This window comes from Colobus angolensis, unplaced genomic scaffold (genome assembly GCF_000951035.1).
Source record: "Colobus angolensis palliatus isolate OR3802 unplaced genomic scaffold, Cang.pa_1.0 Scaffold131, whole genome shotgun sequence".
Classification (NCBI taxonomy): Eukaryota; Metazoa; Chordata; class Mammalia; order Primates; family Cercopithecidae; genus Colobus; species Colobus angolensis.
The window spans coordinates 6,535,424-6,558,204 of NW_012114364.1; the positions used below are offsets into that span (position 1 = coordinate 6,535,424).

General features: G+C 33.0%; 1 protein-coding gene across 2 annotated transcripts in view; it reads left to right on the forward strand.

Annotated features, from left to right (window-relative positions):
* The window catches only part of TMTC2 (transmembrane and tetratricopeptide repeat containing 2), a 460,161-nt gene that overhangs the window by 281,280 nt on the left and 156,100 nt on the right, over positions 1-22,781 (forward strand). For both annotated transcript variants that reach the window (XM_011934133.1, XM_011934134.1), the window contains exons 7-8: positions 692-770; positions 18,579-18,700. In XM_011934133.1, coding sequence (XP_011789523.1) covers positions 692-770; positions 18,579-18,700 — 201 coding nt within the window. The remainder of the gene's footprint in view (positions 1-691; positions 771-18,578; positions 18,701-22,781) is intronic.

Consider the following 22,781-nt stretch of genomic DNA (forward strand, 5'->3'; position numbering starts at 1 on the left):
AAAAAAACTACTATGAAATAAAATTTAATTTTATTATTTCTTAACTGAAAGAAAAGAATCAGTGGTGTAACAGGATGTTACACAGTAAGTTAGGAGGTGACCCAGACTGGTCCTCCTTTCCTGGAAGCCTGCTTGCATGAGTTCCTTATTGCCCCTCTCTCTCCTTCAAACTGCTTTCCCCTGCCCTCCCACTCACGTACTCTTACGCAATGTATTAAAACTGTAATATAAGAATGAAGATACAACTTTTAAAATAATTACATTTAATAATTTCACTGGGTCTCAAGAGCTGGAAGATTTGTTAGCTGGCATTATATATAGATCCTACCAGGTTTCCTGACTTAAAGTAATTATGCACTTTAGATGACTAATGGATAACTTTCAAATATATATATTTTTTAGTTTTTTAGTTGAGTAACCTTTATGAACTCGAAAATTTGTATTAGAAGACTATTGCTAACATTCAACGCCTCGTTAAGTTATGGCATTCTTCACTGACTGGGCTGAGTATTTTCATTGGTGGAATTGAGATAGTATGCCACAAAAGGACAGCTCAATTATTTTCCTCTAGTGAGCCATTTAGAAATAGCAGTGGATGGTTTTAACTTTGGAAGAACGTTATTATCTTATTTTCTATGACGATCCCTGCACTTTAGTGATGATTTATCTCTTTTTTTGTTTTATAAATTAGGAAGCCCTTAGTGTATACAAGGAAGCAATTCAGAAAATGCCAAGGCAGTTTGCCCCACAGAGCTTGTACAACATGATGGGTAAGTAAAACATTTAGATTTTTTTAATTGATATTTCAGGGACCCGGGGAGGAACAGGAACCCATGTTCATGTTTAATGGAATTCTAATAAATCGTATTAATGTTCACAAAGAAACATTCACAATCTGGCATCATACTCAAATTCTGACAGAGCATATTTATTCTGACATGACAAATAAATGCATTAGCACAGCGATTCCCAACACCTTGGTCATATCTCAGAATTATTGCAAAGCACTCTCAAAGCCATCTGGGTATTGAATGTTAGCTAGACTCTAGAGACTGTAGAAATTATATATGTATAATTTTTCAATAATAGAGATGAATAAAATACACATTCATTTTAGTAAGTTCATCAAATTCATGATAATTTTTATCACAGTATTTTCTTAATCAGAAGAGTCTCTAAACATGCTATGACATAGAGATAAATGAACTTTGATGCTTGTAAAAGATAAGATAAATTAGCCAACTTGTGTGGTTTTCATTGATGAGCACTGGGATTTCAGTAGACCTTTTCAGCATAATATTTTAGAAAAAAACAAGATTAGGCAGACAATAGATGTGCTACAACAATTATTCTATGTTTTGTGTTGAATAATTAGCCTAATTCTTATTAATCAGAAGGTGTATAAATCTAGGCCATGGATTTTTCTGGGTATAAGAGGTCAAGAACAAGAAATTATAATAAAATATCTATCATCTGTGATTGATCCCTGTCTGCCTTGTAGTAAATTGTTGCTACAGTTGTTTGATGATGGTTATGACTGCAAACCACATATTCAGCATATGACACTTGGAAAAAAAATCCCTAAAGTAAGGTGGCCTAGTGATTAATTAATATTGCTGCTTGGAGATAATAAAGAGAAGAGAAGTGTTTTGTCCTCAAATCAAATATTTCTTTTTTTCCAAAGCACAAATTGCAAAGTCAGATTTTCCCTTTTCATTAAACCTGCTTAAGTTGTTTAATATTTCTAGTCCTCTCTCATGCATATAAAATAAGTGAGATTAGACTATGTAATCTCTAGGATTACTGTACACTTCTACAGTCTATATTTGAGGAATTTAATAGTAACTTTCTGTCTTGAGCACAGAAAATAATCCCAAACCTCTCCCAAACTACAAAATATACACCTGGCAAGAACACTCATGTTCTCTTTTATCCAAAGAACAGAACATTTAGAAATAGTTTAAAGATAGGCTGGAGCACTGGACAGTAAACAGAAAAACAAAATTATTTGGAAAAGGTTAAAATATTTATTCCATGTCTCTGGGAATCTCACCCCCAATTTGCCTGTGGAGTGATTGAATATCATATTAAACAGCACACTGGAGTGTTTTTTAATTGTCATTTTTTTCTTTTTGGTATAATTACTAAAAGGTTAAAATTTAGCTTCATTAAATATATTCTTGCCATTAATTTTTTATAAATTAAAAGAGTGCCTTTTACTATCCAGCATTTCACTGTCAATCTATCTATACGAATGAAATATATGTGTCCATAAAACATGTGCTTAGGATGTGTAGATTTATGAGTTGAATTAATTTTTTTATTTTAATGGTAGATGTTTTTGTGTCAAAATAAATACTGAGAGAATTGCTTTCTATAGCTTTGGTTTTAGTTTTTTTATTTTATTCTTAATTATAGTGCTTCCAAGGCCTCATTCCTAATTTTCCTCAGTTATCAAATAAGACATCTTTCTTCAAATTAGGATAGGTCTCTAAGATTCTTGGCAACAGACTACATGTAGTATTTTTATTGTTATTGTTGTTAATGGAAAGTGGTGATGTTCACTAGAGTTGTCTGTTTCAGAAATTCATTCAATTATTTTATGTGAATAAATGTGAAAATTCAGCCAGTACGTTGGGATCTGTCTCTCATATGGTTACACAGATGCTCAGCTCACACAGGCAGCAAAAGATAAGTGTGTCCCTGGGGGATACTGCTTAATCTTTTGTCTCATTTTCCATTAGAGAAGGAGATGGTTGCTTCATCCAGACTCTGAAAAGCACCCTAACAATTTTTAAAGGGAGGGTCTTAATATTTAACATTGCAGATTTTTTCTATGATTATGGTGGCTGCCTTCTATTTAATTTTATGTGAAGGTCTGTTAGCCAATCAGGTTTTATAGTTTCAGTTGTTCAGGAAACTATAATTTTCTCAGAAAGTGAATTCACCTCCTAATCAAAATGGGTTAAATCCCCCAAGTATTGGCTTTAGCTCCTAATACATTTTGATTAGCCTCCAACTGACAAGAAAAAAAGTGACACAGGAGTTAAGCTGCCCTATCAGTTCATCAGTTTCATTAGTCTGTCAGCATGTGCTGATTATCCTATCAAGTTTATCAACAGCCTTGAATGTATTTTCTAATTCACACATTTACATATTATTAGTGCCCTTTAGGGATCAGTGATGGATTATAATGTCTGGCTAGATTTACCCTGTAAGTGTTCATTTTTCTCATGTGTCATTTACCCCTTCACAACCACTACCTCCAAGCACTTGTGTATAGATATACAAGCATTTTATTTTTTTCCCATTCTCTTTTTTCTTTTGTTTAGAGGTTAGCAGAAGTAAAGGAGTGTGTGTGAAAAAATACAATTATATTTTTATGTGGTTATTAGTGTAATACTAAATTCACTGCAGTTGCTTTTGTTAAAAAACACTCTAGTCCTTTGATTTTAATCTCCCCTTGAACATTTTGTGAAAAACATATTACATACCCTGTGCCGCGTGCCAGTTGACTTACCCTGAATGCCAAGTGAGTGTGTTTTTCCTATTTATGTTTTAACAGCAAATAACAAGTTTGATTAATTCCCCAACTTAAATTTTCCATATTTTAAAACTGTTCATTTATTTTATTATGGCAGCTTATAAGTAAATTTTTAAAAACGTTTAAAAGCCTATTCTCATTTATCCTCTTCAATTTCATAGAACCGAGATGTTTGAGTAACAATAATTGAGAAAAGTATCTTCCCAGCCTGAATTAGGTGAATTACAAACATACATAAAAAATATAAACAGATAAATAGTATTTTATAAACAAAAGCTAAAATTTTACTTAGATTCATGTAATTAGGAAGATATGATAATACATGAAAGAGAACAAATCAAAAAAATATGTGTTAAATTGCTCCTATGTATGACTTAATTCTGTGGACCTCATTTCCTCTTGAGAAAACAGGTTAGATTAAATTGAGATTCACCATAAGGTAGTCCCTGAAGTCAGATACCCTTGGTTCAAGTTATGGCTTTGACACTTTCTCCCTGAGCATCCTTGGGAAAATTACTTAAAAGAAGCCTCAGTTTCCCTTTTATAAGATTTTGGTAATAGTAGTATCGGTTTGAGGATTGATTAAAATGATAAAATAAAAAAGGTAAAACAATTGGTCCAACTACCTAACCTAATAAGTGTTTTGTAACGGGACTTTCCATTGTAATTATCATCATTTCCTTAGGCTTTTAAACTCCAAAAGTTGATTGTATTCTTTGTCACTGGCTTTTTGCATTTAGCAATGTGAATATGAATACTTTATAAACAAGATTTTTGTCATCATTATGGCCTTGGTAGTCACCACAGTTCAATAGAGATTCTGTTTAGTTTTATCCTATCTGGAATTGCTGTATTTTCTCTCCAGGCTCACTTCCCTTTTTCTCTCAGTAACTACAATCAAAATCCTTCTCTTACCATTAGCTATGTTAACCCAAACTAAAAGAGTATATTTTGTTATTGCCAATTTACTTGGTTTCATTAATAGAGTGCTTCCTCCAAATTAAAATTGTCATATGTAGGTTAGAGTTTTTTTTTCTTTATCTGTCATGATTTATTTGTCTTCTAGACCTAACCAAAATTATTCTGTGTTCTGTCGCTCATAGGCATTTATTGGATCTCAATTTCTCTTCTTCTGAAACTATAGATATATTTTAGAATCATGGAATGTTAAAAATGGAAGACTCATGTCTTCAAAGCCCTTATAATATTTTATAAGATAAAAATTAACACCCCCCAAATTTTATAAAGTTCAGATTTATAGTTTGTATTGGAACCAGGAGTATAGTTTCTTGACTTAAATCCAGTGCTTTTTCTGCTTAGTCCTTCTGTGTTACCTAAACTATCACATTTTTTACTATGTCAAAATAGTTTTCCTTTGCACTTAAAAATTCACAAAAATTAAATATATTAAAACCTCTACAGTTTTACTATAAAGAATAAAACAGCTGCAAAGTATATTGAATATACTGGATATTTAAAACTTTTTAAATGCAGGATAATTTCTGAATACCCTCAGTTTCTCTTTTCTTTCTCTATAATTGTTTATTTCTCCTATTATCTCTACTTAAGCATTGCTTTTGAATAATCCTAAGGGATTATAGGAAACTAAATTAGGCTGCAGCGTCCAATTATTTTTATCTGTTTGAGCTCTTCCAATCCCAGAGGTCGTTTTAAGCCTATTTACTATTTAAAATAAAATGACTTGGCTTTCTCAATGCCAAGTAATTGTTGGGTTTAATTATACAAGCAATTTACATCATTTCACCAAGGTAATATATCTTGAGAACAAAACGGCATAATGTATTATATGGAGTAAGAGAGAGCCTAGGGTGACTAGCTTGTCATTTCAGTCTATAATAACTGTTTAGAATAACCTCTGTATCCAAAAAAAAAAAAAAAAAAAAATTAAATCACAAGTGCTGGGACAGTACAGAGGCAGCAGACAGATGACATGTAAATAGTTAATCTAGTTCCTTCTCTCAAAGAACTTTCTGGGAGATTTCACAGTTGGTCCAGAGCTCTTTAGGGCCTCTCTGTAGTAATTAAATGCCTATGAGTAAAATGGAATACTGTTACTCTAACCTTGAAAATATTTTGTCTGTAGCTATATAGGCTACGCTATGTTGACTAGACCAAGGAAGACAAACAAGAGAAACTCAAGCCTTTTAATTTCTTATGTGATACTTAAGAAATACATATTCATAATTTCCTGTTCTCTAAAAAGTGTGTTTATGATGAACCATATGTATTTATCTTAGGGAGAGATTCTTCTCTCCAGGAGAAATGTGTGATAATGGCCCATTGCTTTTTATTATCTTATTTGCCTTCATTTTCATCGTACTGTACTGATGCTCTTACGATAATCTCTTGTTTTATATATCCCTTTTAGTTTTCAGTCCCAGCTCAATATTGGAAAATGTATTTTCCTCCATCATCCTTCATCTAATAAACCTTTTACTTACATAGATTTGAAATTGAAAAAATGTTTTCTCCCCATATCTTCAATAAGGAGGAACATTTTGATTTAATTTTTAATTCTTTACAGCAGCTCTTTAATTAGGAGATATTTTCCCGAGTTTATTGGGCCATTCACAGAAAACAAGGAAGAAAAACAATGAATAGGAAACAAAAATGAATTTATTACAGCAATTTTTTTGCATAAAAAGCTTGTGTGAATTTTAGAATTGTATTTTTGAGAAAGAAACTTGTGGTATGAAAGAGTTAAGTGTCATAAATAGCTACAAGTGATGTGTAGTTTTTTAAAACTATTATTTAGGTGAGAAGAACTGACAAATCACCTTCTGAAAACAATGCAAACATTCTCACTTGTAAATTCAGATTCTACTTTAGGTCTGTACGTTATGCTCTGCGTTCAGTCGGCAGAAGGAGTATAAAGGAAGTCTGTTTCTTTCTCAGCCTTCTGTGTGGCTTGTGTTTAACTGAATCATTTATTTTTCTTGGATTCTTCTGTGTTTGTATGTGTATGTGTGTTTACCTCACCTTGTATCAGAATATATTTAAAGTGGGGATATTGAGAATAAATTTTTGACATGATAGTTTACATGCTTAATGTTTTCTCCTGTGTTTAGTTGTTCTTAAGTGGATTGCTCAAGGCATTTAGCATGCTGACTGTGAAAGAGATGGTTTTTAACTGTGTAAGATTTGAACTTTCACATCTTTCAAGTGTGGAAGCATTAACACTCCACTAGCGTTAAGCTCTTTATACCACCTGCTTCCCCTGTTTTGAGTTCTGGTGATTTTCCTGTGATTGCTTCCATTGGCACTCTTGAAAATCAATGAGGCAATCCTACAAATATGAAAATGACCATATAGCTGGATTAGTCATTAATCTATGAAATCCAAAAATAATATGAACCTCTAATTTTTAAGATGAGTCTCTTTATTTCATTTCATTTTTCCATTATCAGAAAGGATACAACCAGGAGACCAACGCCAGGTAGATGGAGTTCGCCAGCCCAGAAAGGCAAAATATAGATTTGAGAGATTTTAGAAGTATACTTTGAAGATTATATAGTCAACAAGATAAGGAAATCATGAATGTTTGGCTATGTATCAAAAATAATGAATATATAAAATTTATGAGCAAAAAACTATAATTTCTTCTCCTAAAAGTTTATTTCTCATTAAAAAAGTACAGTTTTTGAAAATACATTTTCTGCGTTTTACACTATATATAAACTCTACATTATGTACTATGGTTACAGATGCTAATTTGCTAGGCATTAGTCTATACACTACAAAGGCCAGCATCCAGTTCAGCTGCATTAAGTGGGTAATATATTTTGTTTAAAGTTTCAATTAAACCCGGGGCCAGAAGATATATAGCCCCTATGGGGAGTTTGAACACTTTAATGCCTATAGTAGGATTGCCTAGGGATCATGTGTAGATCTAAATGTCGCTTGCTTTCCTGGAAATAGGATATGAGACAGTTGATTATATTTCATTGCTATTAAAACCACAAGACCCCACCTGTTACATTAATTCATCCTGCCAGTTTTGTGGTAAAGAAAAAGATCAAAGCTTAAAAACTTTATATTTAAATTGAATTATAAGGGTATGAATATAGTCAGATTAATACCTAATTATATCCTTCTTATTCTCTGATTCCCAAATAGTTTCAGTGTGTTCTCTTCAAAAAAGTCTGTTTTCAGGCTAGGCATGGTGGCTCATGCCTGTAATCCCAGCACCATGGCAGACTGAGGCAAGAGGATTGCTTGAGCACAAGAGTTCGAGACCAACCTGGTCAACATGGCGAGACCCCCACACCCATGGATACACACAATTGTTTTCTGAGACTTTAATAGAAAAAAATGAAAAAATATATATGTATTGTAATCTTTAATTGGGGCAATAAATGTGGAGTAAAACTTTTACTCAGTAGTAAATACAGGTTGGATTTTATTTAGAAAATTGTGATTTTATGTTACACCTGGAAAATTCATTAATTGGATTTCAAAATCTTAACATTCTAAATGATGCTGACAGTGATACCAGTTAGATGAAATAGACATAGTCATGTGGAAGAAGATCATTCTGTGTGAAGAATACAATCTTGAAAATCAATGTCAAGGAAATGAGAAGATATTCTTGCACATATTTAGAATAGGCAACTGTAGGGGTAGAAAGATGTGATACCTTTCCTCAATCATCATAAGGCTCATGGCCAAGACTCCTATAACAAGGCAGGTTAACTTGACAAAAGCATAACAAATTTATTTAATCAAAGTTTTATGTGACAGAGGAGGCTTCAGAAATGAATTTCAAAGACCTGGAGAAAACCATCTATTTCATGCATAGGTTTGACAAAGCATGGACAGCCTTGTAGAAATGTGATTGGACAAAAGGGTATGATCTACTGGTAATCCACTGAGTGGGAAACCCCAGCAAGACATGTCTGTTCAGATTCTTATCAGCCTCTCTTTGTAGCATTCCTTCCCTCAAGGTATGGGGCAGCACCTCTTTGGAATGAGGATCTTCAAGGGAGACCAGAGAGGGAGAAAGTGACCTTTCTAGGTTTTATGCCCTGCTATAGGGGAGAAGAGTTCTAATTTTTGTGACTCACTTAGGGGAAGAGTATCTATCTATGACTTGTTTCAGGGAAGACAGAGAGGTAGGAGACAGGAGGACGGGAGGAGTTCAGAAAGACTTTGTTTCCATGATAGAGATTAGAAGGCTTTGTCGGCCTAATATCTTTTAGTTCACAGTGTTTAGCATGCCAATGTGCCATATTTTGGGGTATTGTGTTCAGAGCCTTAACACATGAAATATAAATTAAGTTGAAAATTCAGTACATTACTAATTGTCTGTATTCTGCTGTGTACTCAAGTCTGATTTTCCTAATAAGTAAGGGAAATTTGTTTTCTCCGTAAAAATCTCATTTAACTCTTCCAATGAGCTGTCATTTAGTTTTAATTTTATCTACACTGATAGAAGCCATCACCATATTCACTTGATCTTAGCCAAAAGGCTGAGAAGCAATAACCGTTGACATATTCAAATTAAACAAAGAATGAAAATAGAACATACAGAGTTTTCTTCCGGAATGCATCATTTTTGCCAACATGTTAATTATGGGAATGGGATTTTTGTGGATTATTATAGAATCTTATTCTCAAGTATTCATTACAAGTTGCATGAATTTTTCAATGTGTGCTATGCCTTAGTAATGAACATTAATATAGCAATTTAATATAAGTAAATTATTCATTGCCTATTATGGAGATACAGTGCTTGACTCAGGAATACACATGAAATGTATTCCTAAAAAGATCTGTGTGGAGTTGAAAGGTCTTCCGTTATACGCTTTTGACTCATAGGAGAGTGCTTTTTCATTTATTGTTTTCCTGCAACTATTCAACTCCTGTTTCTCTGAATACTATTTTCATTTGTTCTTTCCAGGCTAGTACAGTATTCACTCATTCTTTTTTCCATATAAACCTTTCTTTGTAAAAAAATAATAATGCGATTTAGTACTTCTTTGCATGTTTCTGGTGTTCACTAATTATCTCAGTTTTATAAAGCCATTTTATTTACTCCATTTTAATTTTCCTAAAGACAGCATTATATTTTTGGGGAAAAGATCCTCACTTCATCATGAAGATGCACACACACCACACTCACACATGTGCATGCACACACACAATCTCACTCTATACTTTTTGAAAATTCTGAGCATTTAAGAGAATTGGCCTTGACATTTGTAGATTGATTATTTTAGTGATTTCTTTCCTTGAAAATATAAAGGAAATTGATTAGCCTGGAGACGTTCAAGATCCCTAGTTACAAACAGAGAAATATTTACACAGGCTTCTGGCTTTTTTTTCAAGTTAAAGTTTGATGGAACATCAGATGTTTCCAGTATATGACCTTATATTAGAAATGAGGAAGTTTTAAAAGTTTCACTGAAGTTTAACCTACTTCTTAACAATTAGTGTTATTCCTTAATGAAACACATATTTTTTTTTCCCCTGTATTTCTTGTGTTTGCTTTAAAACTACACTTTCAGACTTCAAGAGTTTCCCCTTAAATTTAATGCTATAGGACTTGGAGAGTTGTATGTTGAAACTTTTCCTAACTTTTCTCAAATTAAGACTTGGATAATATTACATTTTACTTTCAATACTACTGTACAGTAGCTGCTAAAGGATTTCCAATCAGAAGCACTATATCTGGGGCAACTAGATGGTGTTATTTTTAAAAGAATAAAATGACAAAAATATTGAGATAGAGGTAGAAAAGATTCACAATATTTGACTGCTAAAAGTTGCATCAGGTTTGTGGCATAAATACATTTTTAAAAAGGCAGACTCGCTAATGTTTCTAGTAGTGTTTCTAATGCTTCTAAACACTGTGAATTAAAAAATGATTAAAATTACAGCAAGTTAAACTCTTAATATAATGACTCATGTCATATGGCTCCATCAGACTGCAGGTTCTAGAAAAGAAGAATTATTTGGAAATTTATCTTCAGGGGCATACTTAGTAAAAAAATGTAACACCTAAATTCAAGTAGGTACATAATATGATCAATTATTTGTCAGCTATTTATCGAGCACTCTCTGGAGCCAAAGCTTTCTGGACTCAGGTTGGAAGACAGAAAAATATATAAACGATTGTGTGTCTTATAAAAATTATATATTTCTATATAGTTATATATAATTTATATATTTATATATATTTCTAATATATTTATATATATAAATTATATATAATTAGACATTTAGAATTGTAACTATTAAATGGAATAACCAAGACTTGATCTAGATGCAGCCAATCTTGAGTAGATCAACTAAAAATTAAGAAAGAGACAGGATATTTTAAACCAACTAGGATATTTTTACCTCTTTTTGAAATGAACATATATAAATATCTGAGCACTGGTGAACCTACAAATGGTTATCCTATTTTGGGGATTATGTAGTTATTTATTCTTAGCCCTTGATGTTGTAAATGATAAAACTGAGGACCTGTGAAATCACTCATTTTTCTAAAACATACAGCTATTAATGGCAAAATGAGAATTTAAAACCAAGCCATCTAAAATACTGTCTTGGTATGTATGTTTAATTTCCATGTGTATATGTAGTTTTCAAAATTTCTCTTGTTATTGATTTCTAGTTTTATTCCATTGTGATCAGAGAATATACTTGATATAATTTCAGGTTTTTTTTTAGTTTTTCTAAGACTGCTTTGTGGCATAATATATGGTCTGTTCTTGAAAATGATCCATTTGCTGCGGTGAAAAATGTATATTCAGCAACCATTGCAAGAAATGTTCTGTAAATGTCTATTAGATTCATTTGTTCTATAGTGCAAATTAAGTTCAGTCTTTCTTTGTTGTCTTTCTATCTGGATGATCTGTCCAATGCAGAAAATTAGGTTTGAAGCCTTCAGCTATTATTGTATCGGGGTCTATCTCTCTAGCCCTAATAATACTTGGTTATATATCTGGGTTCTCCAGTATTGGGTGCGTATATATTTACAATTGGTATATCCTCTTGCTGAATTGACACATATGTCATTATATAATGACCCTCGTGGTCTGTTTTTATAGATTTTGTCTTGAAATCTATTTTGTCTGGTGTAAGTATAGCTACTCCTGCTCTTTTTTGCTTTCCATTTGCATGGAATATCTTTTTTGCATCCCTTTATTTTCAGTCTATGTGTGTCTTTATAGGTGAAGTGTGCTTTTATGCAACAGATTGTTGAGTTTTTTTTTTTTTTTTTATTCAACCACTCCTGTTTTTATTGGAGAATGTAGTCCATTTATATGCAATATTATTATTTATAAGTAAGGACTTACTCTTGTTATTTTGTTGTTTGCTGGTTATTTTGTGGTCTTTTTTCTTCCTTCCTGTCTTCTTTTAGTGAAGGTGATTTTCTCTGGTTGTATATTTTAATTTCTTGCTTTTTATTTTTTGTGTATCTTTTATATGATTTTAGTCTGAGGTTACAATGAAGCTTGCAAATAATATTTTATAACCCATTATTTTAAAGTGATGACAATTTATCACTGAGAGCAAAAAATTAATGAACAAGAAAATAGAAAATGAATGATAACCCTACACTTGAAATTTCACCCTCCTGTTTTTTAACTTTTAATTCTTTCTGTTTATGTCTTATACTGTGCATGTCTTGATTGTTGTAGTTATTTGTTTTGATTGCTTCATTTTTCAGTCTTTCCACTCAAGATATGAGTAATTATGTACCACTTAGTTATGTACCACAATTGCAATTTTATAATATTCTGTATTTTTCTGTGTACTTACTACTACCAGTGAGTTTTGTACTTTCAAATCATTTCTTATTGCTTATAAAGGTCCTTTTCTTTTGGATTGAAGGACTCCCTTTAGCATTTCTTGTAGGACAAGTCTGGTATTGATTAAATCCCTCAGCTTTTGTCTGGAACAATCTATTTCTCCTTCATGTTTGAATGATATTTTCACTGGATCTACTATTCTAGGATACAAGCATTTTGTGTGTATGTGTCTGTTTTCCCCTTCAGCACTTTAAATATGTCATGCCACTCCCAGCCTCCACTGAAAAGTCTGCTGCCTCACATATTAGAACTCCACTGTATGTTATTTGTTTCTTTTCTCTTGCTGCTTTTAGGATGCTTTCTTTATCTTTGACCTTTGGGAATTTGATTATGACGTGCCTTGAGGTAGTCTTATTTGAATTAAATCTGCTTGATGTTTTATAACTATCTTGTTATTTTGGTATGTAATTCATAACTCAGTGCTGGATCATAATTATGAATAATTGCAATAGGTAGATAAACCAAGTTCATCAATCAATTATTAAAGTGTACTTATTTTATTTTAAAATTATATTGCCAAATTAGTTCCTAAGGAACAAATTAAAAGTAATCTATAAAAGGGAACTTATCACAGCAAACCTGAAAATTGCTAAAAGTTCTCATTAAAAGAAAAATGACCAGCACATAAAAAAGAAATTCATTATTAAAACCATCAAAAATAAACCTGATATCTTAGAAGGAAAATAAGCATTACTTAAAAATGGAATGAATACCTTAGCAACCAGCTAAGTTCTCAAACTCCTTGGAGAGCCTAGAAATTAGGTAGATTAAGATAAAAATGCCTGATTTTCCAGCAAAGCATTCTAAAATTAGCAGTAGTGGCAATGAGATGCTTTCAGTGTATTAGTGGCTGGAAGCCTGCTAGAAATCAGTTGGGACCATTTTATAAATGTCCCTGTTCTTTAGAGACTAGGGGGAAAAAAGTTATAATTTGTGTGAGTCCTTTAGAAAAATAGGCTTTTTCCCCCATGAGCTTGTCTTGCAGCATTTTAATAAAGAAAGTTCTAAAACTTGTATAATTTTTTGAATTATAGGTTGGTGTATGAAATTTGTTGCTGTCTGCATGTCAGTCACGTACACATCACTCTATCAGTGTCATAATTTTGCCCACAGCCACTAACTATCTGAGGTATCACTTACTTTTTTTCTTCATTCTGTAGCACGATGTCTATGTTATCACATTTTTAACACATATTAAATCAAATTCATACATACCACATTTTTCAAAAGGTTTTTGTTTCATTTGCACCTACAAGCAAACTTTGGGGAACACTGATAAATTATTTCTTCGTCACTAGATTGTAAGTAGCAACAAATGATAATCTACTTAACCTTTATGTACACCATCATATGCATTGTTCATGTTGGTTAACCTGGATTTATGTGCAAGATATATTTTCAAGAGTTTTTTAAAAAGGCGTTTAACAATTACTGTAGGAGTTGAGGAAGGGATAATTACTTTTCACGTAAGTTTCTTTAAAAATTAGGAAATTTATACTGAGTCTTAATAATAATTCCCACTACATGCTCTATTCTTTATCTGCAAGCAGGAGCTGTCCAGTAATTTGAAACATAAGAGTCAGTGAGATGTAGACTATTACATCATCAACAACCCAACATTCTTTCCTTAAGGAGTTAGCCTTTGCCTGGGTTATTTAGATCTAGGGCTTTTTAGGGAGAGAGAGTGACATTATTTGTTCTACATCTGAAATGGTTTATGTCTGCCTGAAGCCAGCCTGGAGACATCCAAATAATTCCTTTTGTCTGTGAGTGAATTGGAAATAAATCTGGGTGATGAACCTGATCACTCTATCATCGCACAGCAAATCTTCTTATTCTTATGAAAGTACCTTTATTATGTCATTTCTTACAGAATGAGAAAGGAAAATAGTCATCGTTGTTTCTTTCCTCCTGGGCACCATAAACATTTTTTTCTATTATTGTAAGTTAAGAAAAATTACAGTACCAGAGAATATGACTTAACCTTTATCTCCTGTCCTATTCCCGACCAAGTGTCTACATTTCCTTCCTTATTGAATTTATTGAACTTTGGTTTCCTGTGGCCATTTCCTTTATGGAATTTTTATGATTTTAGCACTTGTAGGATCCCATGTATACCACTGTGTCCTAACACCAAATGCACTGATGGTACTTTTTGCAGTTATTAAATATTTTATTCCCTTTCTGAATACTTTTTATAGTATTTGTGTAGAATGGTGTAGTGGAACGAGCCAGAGAAAACTCTAACCTGAATCCTGAATTTGACATTTGGTCTTAAAAAAAAAAAAAAAAAAAAAAAAATCTTGAGTAAGTTTGTTAAGCTCTCCAAAGCATAATCAGTTCATTTGTAAAATGAGATTGATAATAACAGTGTCGGGATAATGTAAAAGTAGAAAATAATGTATTTAAGATGTTAGTAGGTACTCAGTAAATAATAAATTTTATATGGCAGGCAGCTTGATACAATGGGAAAAAATCGTGGTTTAGAAGCCATTTAATCATTTTAGGATATGATTATTAACTGTCCTTGTGCATGTCACTGATCATTCCTGAGCCTTTGTCTTCATTCATAAAATGGGTATTCCAACCTCTTTCTAGGATTAGAAATGAGAAATATGAAGTTCTTAACCTTGCCAGTGTCAGGGATATAGCAAGTACTTGTTCTTAGAGTGTTTGTTGCTTAAATCTTTATTAAGCTACCTTTTTTTAAACATTTAAGTTATCCACAATCTTTTTTTTTTTTTTTTTGCATTTTAGGTTTTGCATCTTGATTTTATTACCACTTATAGACACCCTTTTTGTGTTAAGGTTAGCCTTAGAACTAAAATACATATTATAGACTTAGAACTAAAGTGTCACATATTTCCCTCTTAAGAATTGAATTACATATGCGTAGAAAGCATTTTTAAAGGTCAGTCATAGATTACCATTGCTCTTCTTTATTCTCTTAATTCAATAGATAAGCCCAAGGCAAAGTGAAATGAATGGGCTGGCTGATGTATCACAAGCTAGAAAATAATTTTCTATGAGTGAGAAACAGAGAGCATAATTCTCACCTGAGCTGGGGATTTGGAAAGTTTATGACTATTTTCTGTTAGCTGGTGAAGGCAATGTGTTAAGGTCAGGTAATCCTGAGTTTAAACTGCAGTTCTACCATGTTATGTACTCGTGATTTTGAGTGTATAATTTAGCCACACTGCTTCTCAATTTTTTCCATCTGTAAAATCCAAATAGTGACATTTCTTGGTAAGCAATGAGATACATTTATAAAGCAACTAATATAGAGATTGTAAAACTGTTTCATCTTGCAAATGTACTTTGATCAATTGGTAATGGTTGAGTGGGGCAATGTGTTAAGGCCACTTGGGAGGCTAAGTAAGAACAGATTCTACATGCCCAAAAGTGTGGAGTAAGAGAAGTGGGTGAACGTAAGTCAGACATTTGTCACCTGTAACTTGCTACTGTAATCCATAGTAAACACTCAATTATTATCATAGTCATCGTGGTTGTTATTAAGACACAATGAATGGTTACATGAATTTCTTCAAAGTTGTAATAAGTGATACCTGAGTAGGCTAGTTATTTATCAGTTTTCATATACTTGCCAAGATGCATGATATATTACATTACTTATTTATGGCCTTTAATATTTTCTTATCTGACAAGCTTTACAAATTAATAAGTTGCTTAGGAGTTCTTACTGAAGAAAATGGACCAGTCATTAATTATTGAGCAAATTAATAATATTTTATTTAAAATAGAATTTAATAATGATAGATTTCTGACTTGGGAAAAAGCAAGTATACTTTCTGCAATAATTTTTAGATATTAACAAAATAATAAAGATTTATATTTCAAAAGTGCTCTGGAATTGGGGTTATCTTTATACTCTTTTTCTGTACAGAAGACCTACTGTTATTCTGAAAATCAGTTAAATTTTTATACGAAAAGTAGAAGCTATATTAAATACAATGGTTGTACAACTTTTTTAAACTGGCCTGTAAGCACTTGAAGAGTCAAAGTGATTTTCAGGTTGATTTCATATGGGACCTGTAATTTAGGCCCATATTCCTTCTAGCTTTATAATCAATTTAAGATATAAATATATGGATATGTTTTATCATTAATTGCTTTACATTTTTCAATATTTTAGGGCTTGTGTATCTTTTCTGTTACATAAATTATATATAGTGTTGTTTTAATATAAAGCAATTCACTTTTCCTAAGAAAAATTATTATTTGCTTTATTTGGAAACATTTGTTAGTTCAATGTGGCAAGAAAAAGTCCATCTGACAGTGTGTTAGTGTTTATAAAGATATGAAAACAGAAACAATAAAATTATTATAGAAATTTATGGAAATTTTTAAAAAATCAGTTTATAATCTATCATTTTCACAATTATAAGCATTTTTGTGTATTTTATTCTATTCTTTGATCTTTGCTTCAGTATTTCGTCTTTCCTTAGACATATAATTGCACCAACTTCTTAAGTGCAGATATGTTTTAAACTTTGGGTAAAAAAAACATTTTTCAGCTGTCGTTTTTATGATAATATTGTTTAAGGATTGTTCATCGAACTAGAAACACATAGATATGTGTGAGTGGGTAAAAATGTATATTTCTGTGCATACTGTGTATTATTTGTTACCAATATTTTTCACTATCCAGCAAAACTAAGGGCATTCAAAAGATCAAGAGACTCAAACCAATTCACTTCGTCAAACATACTCGTATTTACAATACCATGGTAATACAAGTTGAATATGATTAAAGCAAAGGGAATGAGTTCTTCCTTTGAAGCAAAAAATGTACATCCAATGTGGGTAATTCATTTACGAAAAGCCTGTGATTACGCCTCTAAAAGAAAAAGCTATCACGATTATGATAACTCATGCTTATGTATAAAGGTCTGTCTGGAGAATAATCCAAGTTACCAGTTTACTGCTTGGTCTCAGAAACTGAGTAGTGTCTCTGCATTTGCAGTGCTTAGTAAAACTACAATATTTAACTTAAATATATAAATTATCTTAAAATATAATTTTTGCATCAGTTGAATATTTTGTTTACCATATAATCATATAAGGGAAAGGGGAATGATAATTGATAGGCAGCTGGTATACTTTCGGCTTTATTTCCAACTTTTTTATCCTGCTTGGCTGTTAGTAAAATGCTGTTTGGTAGATAAAATATATATTATTAGAGAGTAATGACTCGTGGCCAAAATGCCTCACACTCATGTTGTATGTAGTGCTGGGCATACTTGATCATTGTTGTCTGTTTATTGGATTTTCCAAATGAAATTGGTAAATTTTATTTACTGAATTAATTGCATTAATAATCTAATTATTTAATTAATTAAAATAATTTCGTTGTTTGAGAGTGTCTCACTGTTTCGCCCAGGCTTGAGTGCAGTAGTGCGATCAGGGCTCACCGTAGCCTTGATCTCCCCAGGCTCAGGTGATCCTCCTGCCTCAGCCTCCTGAGTAGCTGAGACTACAGGCAGGTGACACCATGCCCACCTAATGTTTTCAGAGATGGAGTTTCACCATGTTGCCCAGGCTGGTCTCTAATTCCTAGACTCAAGCCATCTGCCTGCCTTGGCCTCCCAAAGTGCTGGGATTATAGGCGTGAGCCCCCTCGCCTGGCCTTAATTTACTTATTAACATATAAAATTCAAATAGTTTCTTTAAAAAAATTAGCAGCAGTGTTTAATCTAAATATATTTTTAACTCTTTCAATTACTCTTTCTCAAAAAGGTAAGTCCTTTTTGGATAAGATCTCACACTTTTTTCTTATAGTTCCTTTGTAAGGCTCTCCACTTGGTTATTCTATAAATACTTGAATTTCTAAAGGAATAAATGAATGTGAATAAAAAAGAACAAAAGAATAAAGAACAAATATAGCTCTCAATTGTTCTCAAAAAGGAAAAGAAATGACAAAGGACGTATGTCTGGGAATCAGATGTTCTATGTTAAAAATCAAAGCTTTACTACTTACTAAATTTTTTACTTGATTTTTCTTCTGTAAAATGGGAATCATGATGATTTCTTTGGGAATCAGATGTGAACATGAACGAAAATACTTCCCACAGCATCTGAAATTCCACACAATATGATGATGACGACGATGCTGTTGCAAATAATGTGGAAAGCTGTATCCTCCCTTTGATCTTCATGATTAATTCTCTTTCCAGGTGAAGCGTATATGCGTTTAAGCAAACTCCCCGAAGCAGAGCATTGGTATATGGAATCACTGAGATCCAAGACTGACCACATCCCTGCTCATCTCACCTATGGGAAGCTGCTAGCTCTAACAGTGAGTAACTGCCTTCCTTGATCTTCAAAACTTGGTTTTCTCCACGCAGACTGCAATAGATAGGGTTTGAGGTACTGTTTTAGAGCCAGTTATCTCAGCTGTTAGGGATGTAATGGTGGTGATACTAAGTTAGAACCCTGTACAGAAAATATAGAAAAATGTGTTACTTTGCCTGTGAGGTTTGGTCTAGATAAGATGTGAGATGTCTGTATCTATCTCACATCTTGATCTAGATAAGATGTGAGATATCCATATCATCCCTGTATCAAAACATCTCCTGTATCCCATACATATATACACCTACTATGCACCTATATAAAAGTTTTAAAAGAATTAAAAAAACAAACAGAAAAGATATGAGATGCCATGATCCTTGATGTAACTTAATGGAAAAAATATAAATGGAGAATCCCAAATATGGAAGTACATAATGAATTTGTTCTAATAATGATATTTGCATAAATATTATATTCTGCAAACCAATGTTAGCCCCAAATTGGCTATACTTAGAACTAAATCTGATTATTGTAAATAGCCAACATTGTATAAAATTCTGCGTGCTGAAATTCCTTCTAATTGAAATCATTCTGTAAGAGAAGTAGGGCTATCTGATGGCCTCTTACTATGTGATAAGCGCCCTTGGAGGCCACCATTCCATGAAAGTGACATGAATATGGAGCATAAAAAATTACTAGTATTGTACCACTATGACCTGTAAAAATGATAATTTCATATATTTCAAAGTAATAATAATGTCTTTTATTTTACATAATAGTGATAATTTTAAAAGTTTAAGTAAGTTTTCTGAGCTCAAATAGACAATAAGTGATAGAACTAGGCTACAGTCCTCGTCTGAATCAAATATCTGTATTATTTTAGTTATAGTACCTAATTCTTCAATATTAATAAACATAAATGAATATTAGAAAAACATAGAGCAAATGATTAGGAAGATGATTCCTAAGTGAATTCATTGAAAAGTATTTTTGTATTACTTCGAAAATAGTAACATTTTACTTTCCACAGAAGATGGTAGATAACACTTAAAATTGTCAAGTATCCATTCTCAAATACCACTAAAATACTCTTCAAGAAATCATATAACACTTTAGGAGGTTAAGGCAGGCAGATTACCTGAGGTCAGGAGTTCAAGACCAGCCTGGCCAACACAGCGAAACTCTGTCTCTACTACAAATACAAAAATTAGCCAGGTGTGGTAATGTGTGCCTGCTATCCCAGCTACTCAGGAGGCTGAGGCAGGCAACTCGCTTGAACCCAGAAGGTCAAGGTTGCAGTGAGCCGAGATCACGCCACTACACTCCAGCCTGGGCAACAGAGTGAGACTATATAAAAAAAAAAAAAAAAAAAAAAAAAAAAAATTAAAAACTCATATAGGTAGACTAAGTAACCAGAAAACATCCCACTGAAAATACTTAGCTCTGCCTAGTAAAATATAACAGATATGTTTTTAACACTAAACTGAGCATGAGTAGTAAGAAAAGTTCCTAGGAGCTAGAAATGAAGTGGTAACTGAATACCAGTGCAGTGAACAGCAGGCTGGTCCTGCAGCTCATCTGGGATTATTTACTGGTCGGTTGTGGAAACTAGTGAGAAGGTGGTTTTTGTTTGCTTGTTTTCATTATTTCTAGAATAGGAAACAACGCTTTGGGCCAATGGAAAAGCAGGAATTAAACGCCTAAATAAGGCAGGGAATTCATACCTGCAGTTGAAAGGACAATGTAAGTTTATCTACAAGTATGAGGCAGTGTGAATGTTTGCCTATCTCAGAATGGGATCTCTATGGAGAGTGAACAAAGTATCTGCTGGGAATTTGTTGCTCCTGTCCTTCCTTTACCAAGCTTTTGGGTTTTGAATTTACCTACGTGACCCTGGAATTCTCCAGCCAATAAATTAAATAAAATTTAGTCTACTAAAACATTTGCTGAAGAAGTTACTGGAGATGTTCTTCAAAAGAACACAAATCTATAAGGAATGATGGAGTGAGGTGCATAAAAAGTATTGGGCAAAGAAATTGGTGATCATATGGGCAAATCAGACTAAGCTTTTAAGAATAAAATATTAAGGGAATACTATACAGGAACAATAGGATTGGGAAGAGAGTTTTTTTATAGATAAGAGATTACAGCTGATTTTTGCAACTCAGAAAGCAATTGGAAGTATTATAACTGACTTACCTGAGAGAAGGAAATGAAAATCTAAATAAACTTTGGAATGGGATAACAATGAAAAGAAATCTGGCTTACGTCAAAGAAACCTGGAGAGGCTCAAGACATGGAGGCAGCTGACACAGAAAAGAGTGAGTTAAGGGACATAAAATGGGGTAGCAAATTGCAGCCAATGAATGGAGTAGTCAGGTCTCTCCCCTTTGTCCACAAATACCAGCAACTAGGCACCTGCCTTCAAGGCAAGGGAAAGGGGCCTTTAAGAGGTAGAACAAGTAAATAAAGAGAAGTTCAGGATTCAAGAACAGCTTGCACAGTTGAAGGCAGAATGAGGAGGGGAGTGAAAAGAGGACTGACTGAGGGCCTTCCCATGGAGTGCTCAGATCCTTAGTACCCCCGCCCTATCCCATGCAGAATACCAGCAACACAGGGTTTTCCCCCTTTCCTCCAGCCCGCCCTTTTCGCTGATACCTTACCCCTCAAGAAATTGTTGAATTCAGATCTAGAGAAACTAAATCGCAGTAGGGAAAAGGTTTTCAAATACCTACATTTAGAGGTCCCCTGTAAATGACTGACTCCCAAACCAGACACAACACAGTGAATCTATTCCATCTAGAATGCAAATCTATGCCTTAGGAACTTGATTCAGCTTTTTATCAATTAACTCATTCTTAAACATCAATGGGTAACCCAGAATCATCAATCATATCAGGAAAGACACAAATTAAAAAGACTGGAACTAAAACAAATTATTAGGAGAAGGAAATCTATGGAAACAGAAGAAATCTTTAAAAAATAATAATCCTTAGAGATAGAAACTTACAGCATTTTATGAAGCAGGATGCCATGAAAAAAAGAAACCAAAAAAAGCAAGAAAGAGCTTATAGAATTTAAAGATATGATAGCAACATGATTTTCATTTGGAGGACAGAAGAATGAAGGTAATGAAATCTTCTTATATGCGAATGAAAAATCAGGACATAAAAGAATGTAAGAGGAAATTATGAAAGAATCAATATGCGGTCCAAATGGCAGAAAAAGAACAAAGGAAGGGGAAGAACAATAACTAAGAATTGAAGATCACAGTCACTATTTCTGCTATTTACATATAATTCTAGTTTAATCACCTGAGAAAAGTTGTTTTACCCTATGAAAACCTTTTCCCATTTCTGTACTGATGATTCTGTGTGATGTGTGGTGATTCACACAACTCCACGTAAGTGTTAAATTAATATACCTAAACTAGATTGATAAATGACCACCTTCAAAGAAAATCTAAAAGTTTCAGATGCTTGATTCATTGCCCACTCGCCCCCAGCCCACCCAAAAAAAAAAAAAGTTAGAAAAGAAAAAAAAAAAAACTTACATTTCCGTGATTCTGTATATGCTTAGACCATGGTATTGGATATAGAAACCATGTGACCTTTCTAAAAAAAATTGTGAAGCCTGAATACTTAGGCTTCCTGTACCAAAAATACGATTTTAAAGGCTGTTTTATTCTTTTCAGGAGGCTTTTTTTTTTAAGATTTAGAAGTTTTAATTTACTGAACCATATGGAAGGAAAGGAAAGACTCCTATACTACAATCCAAATTTTTAATCCCCCCCACCAAGACTTTTATAGTTTCCGACTTGCTGATTAGATGAAATACAAACCCTATTATGGAATGGCTTAAATTCACAGTGCCAAAACCCCACAACCATCTTTAACAGCTTCTTTCTAAATTATGACATTTGGCAAATTTCTGATCCCTATGGATAGCTTTTGTCTAATTTGGGGTTTCTTGGCCTGGTAACAGCCCACTGGCTTAACATCGAATTTGGAAAGGTAGAAAATACCACACATTTTGACTTCTGAATGCTTTAAATATATTGTAAAATGGAATTGGCTGCTAGTCTC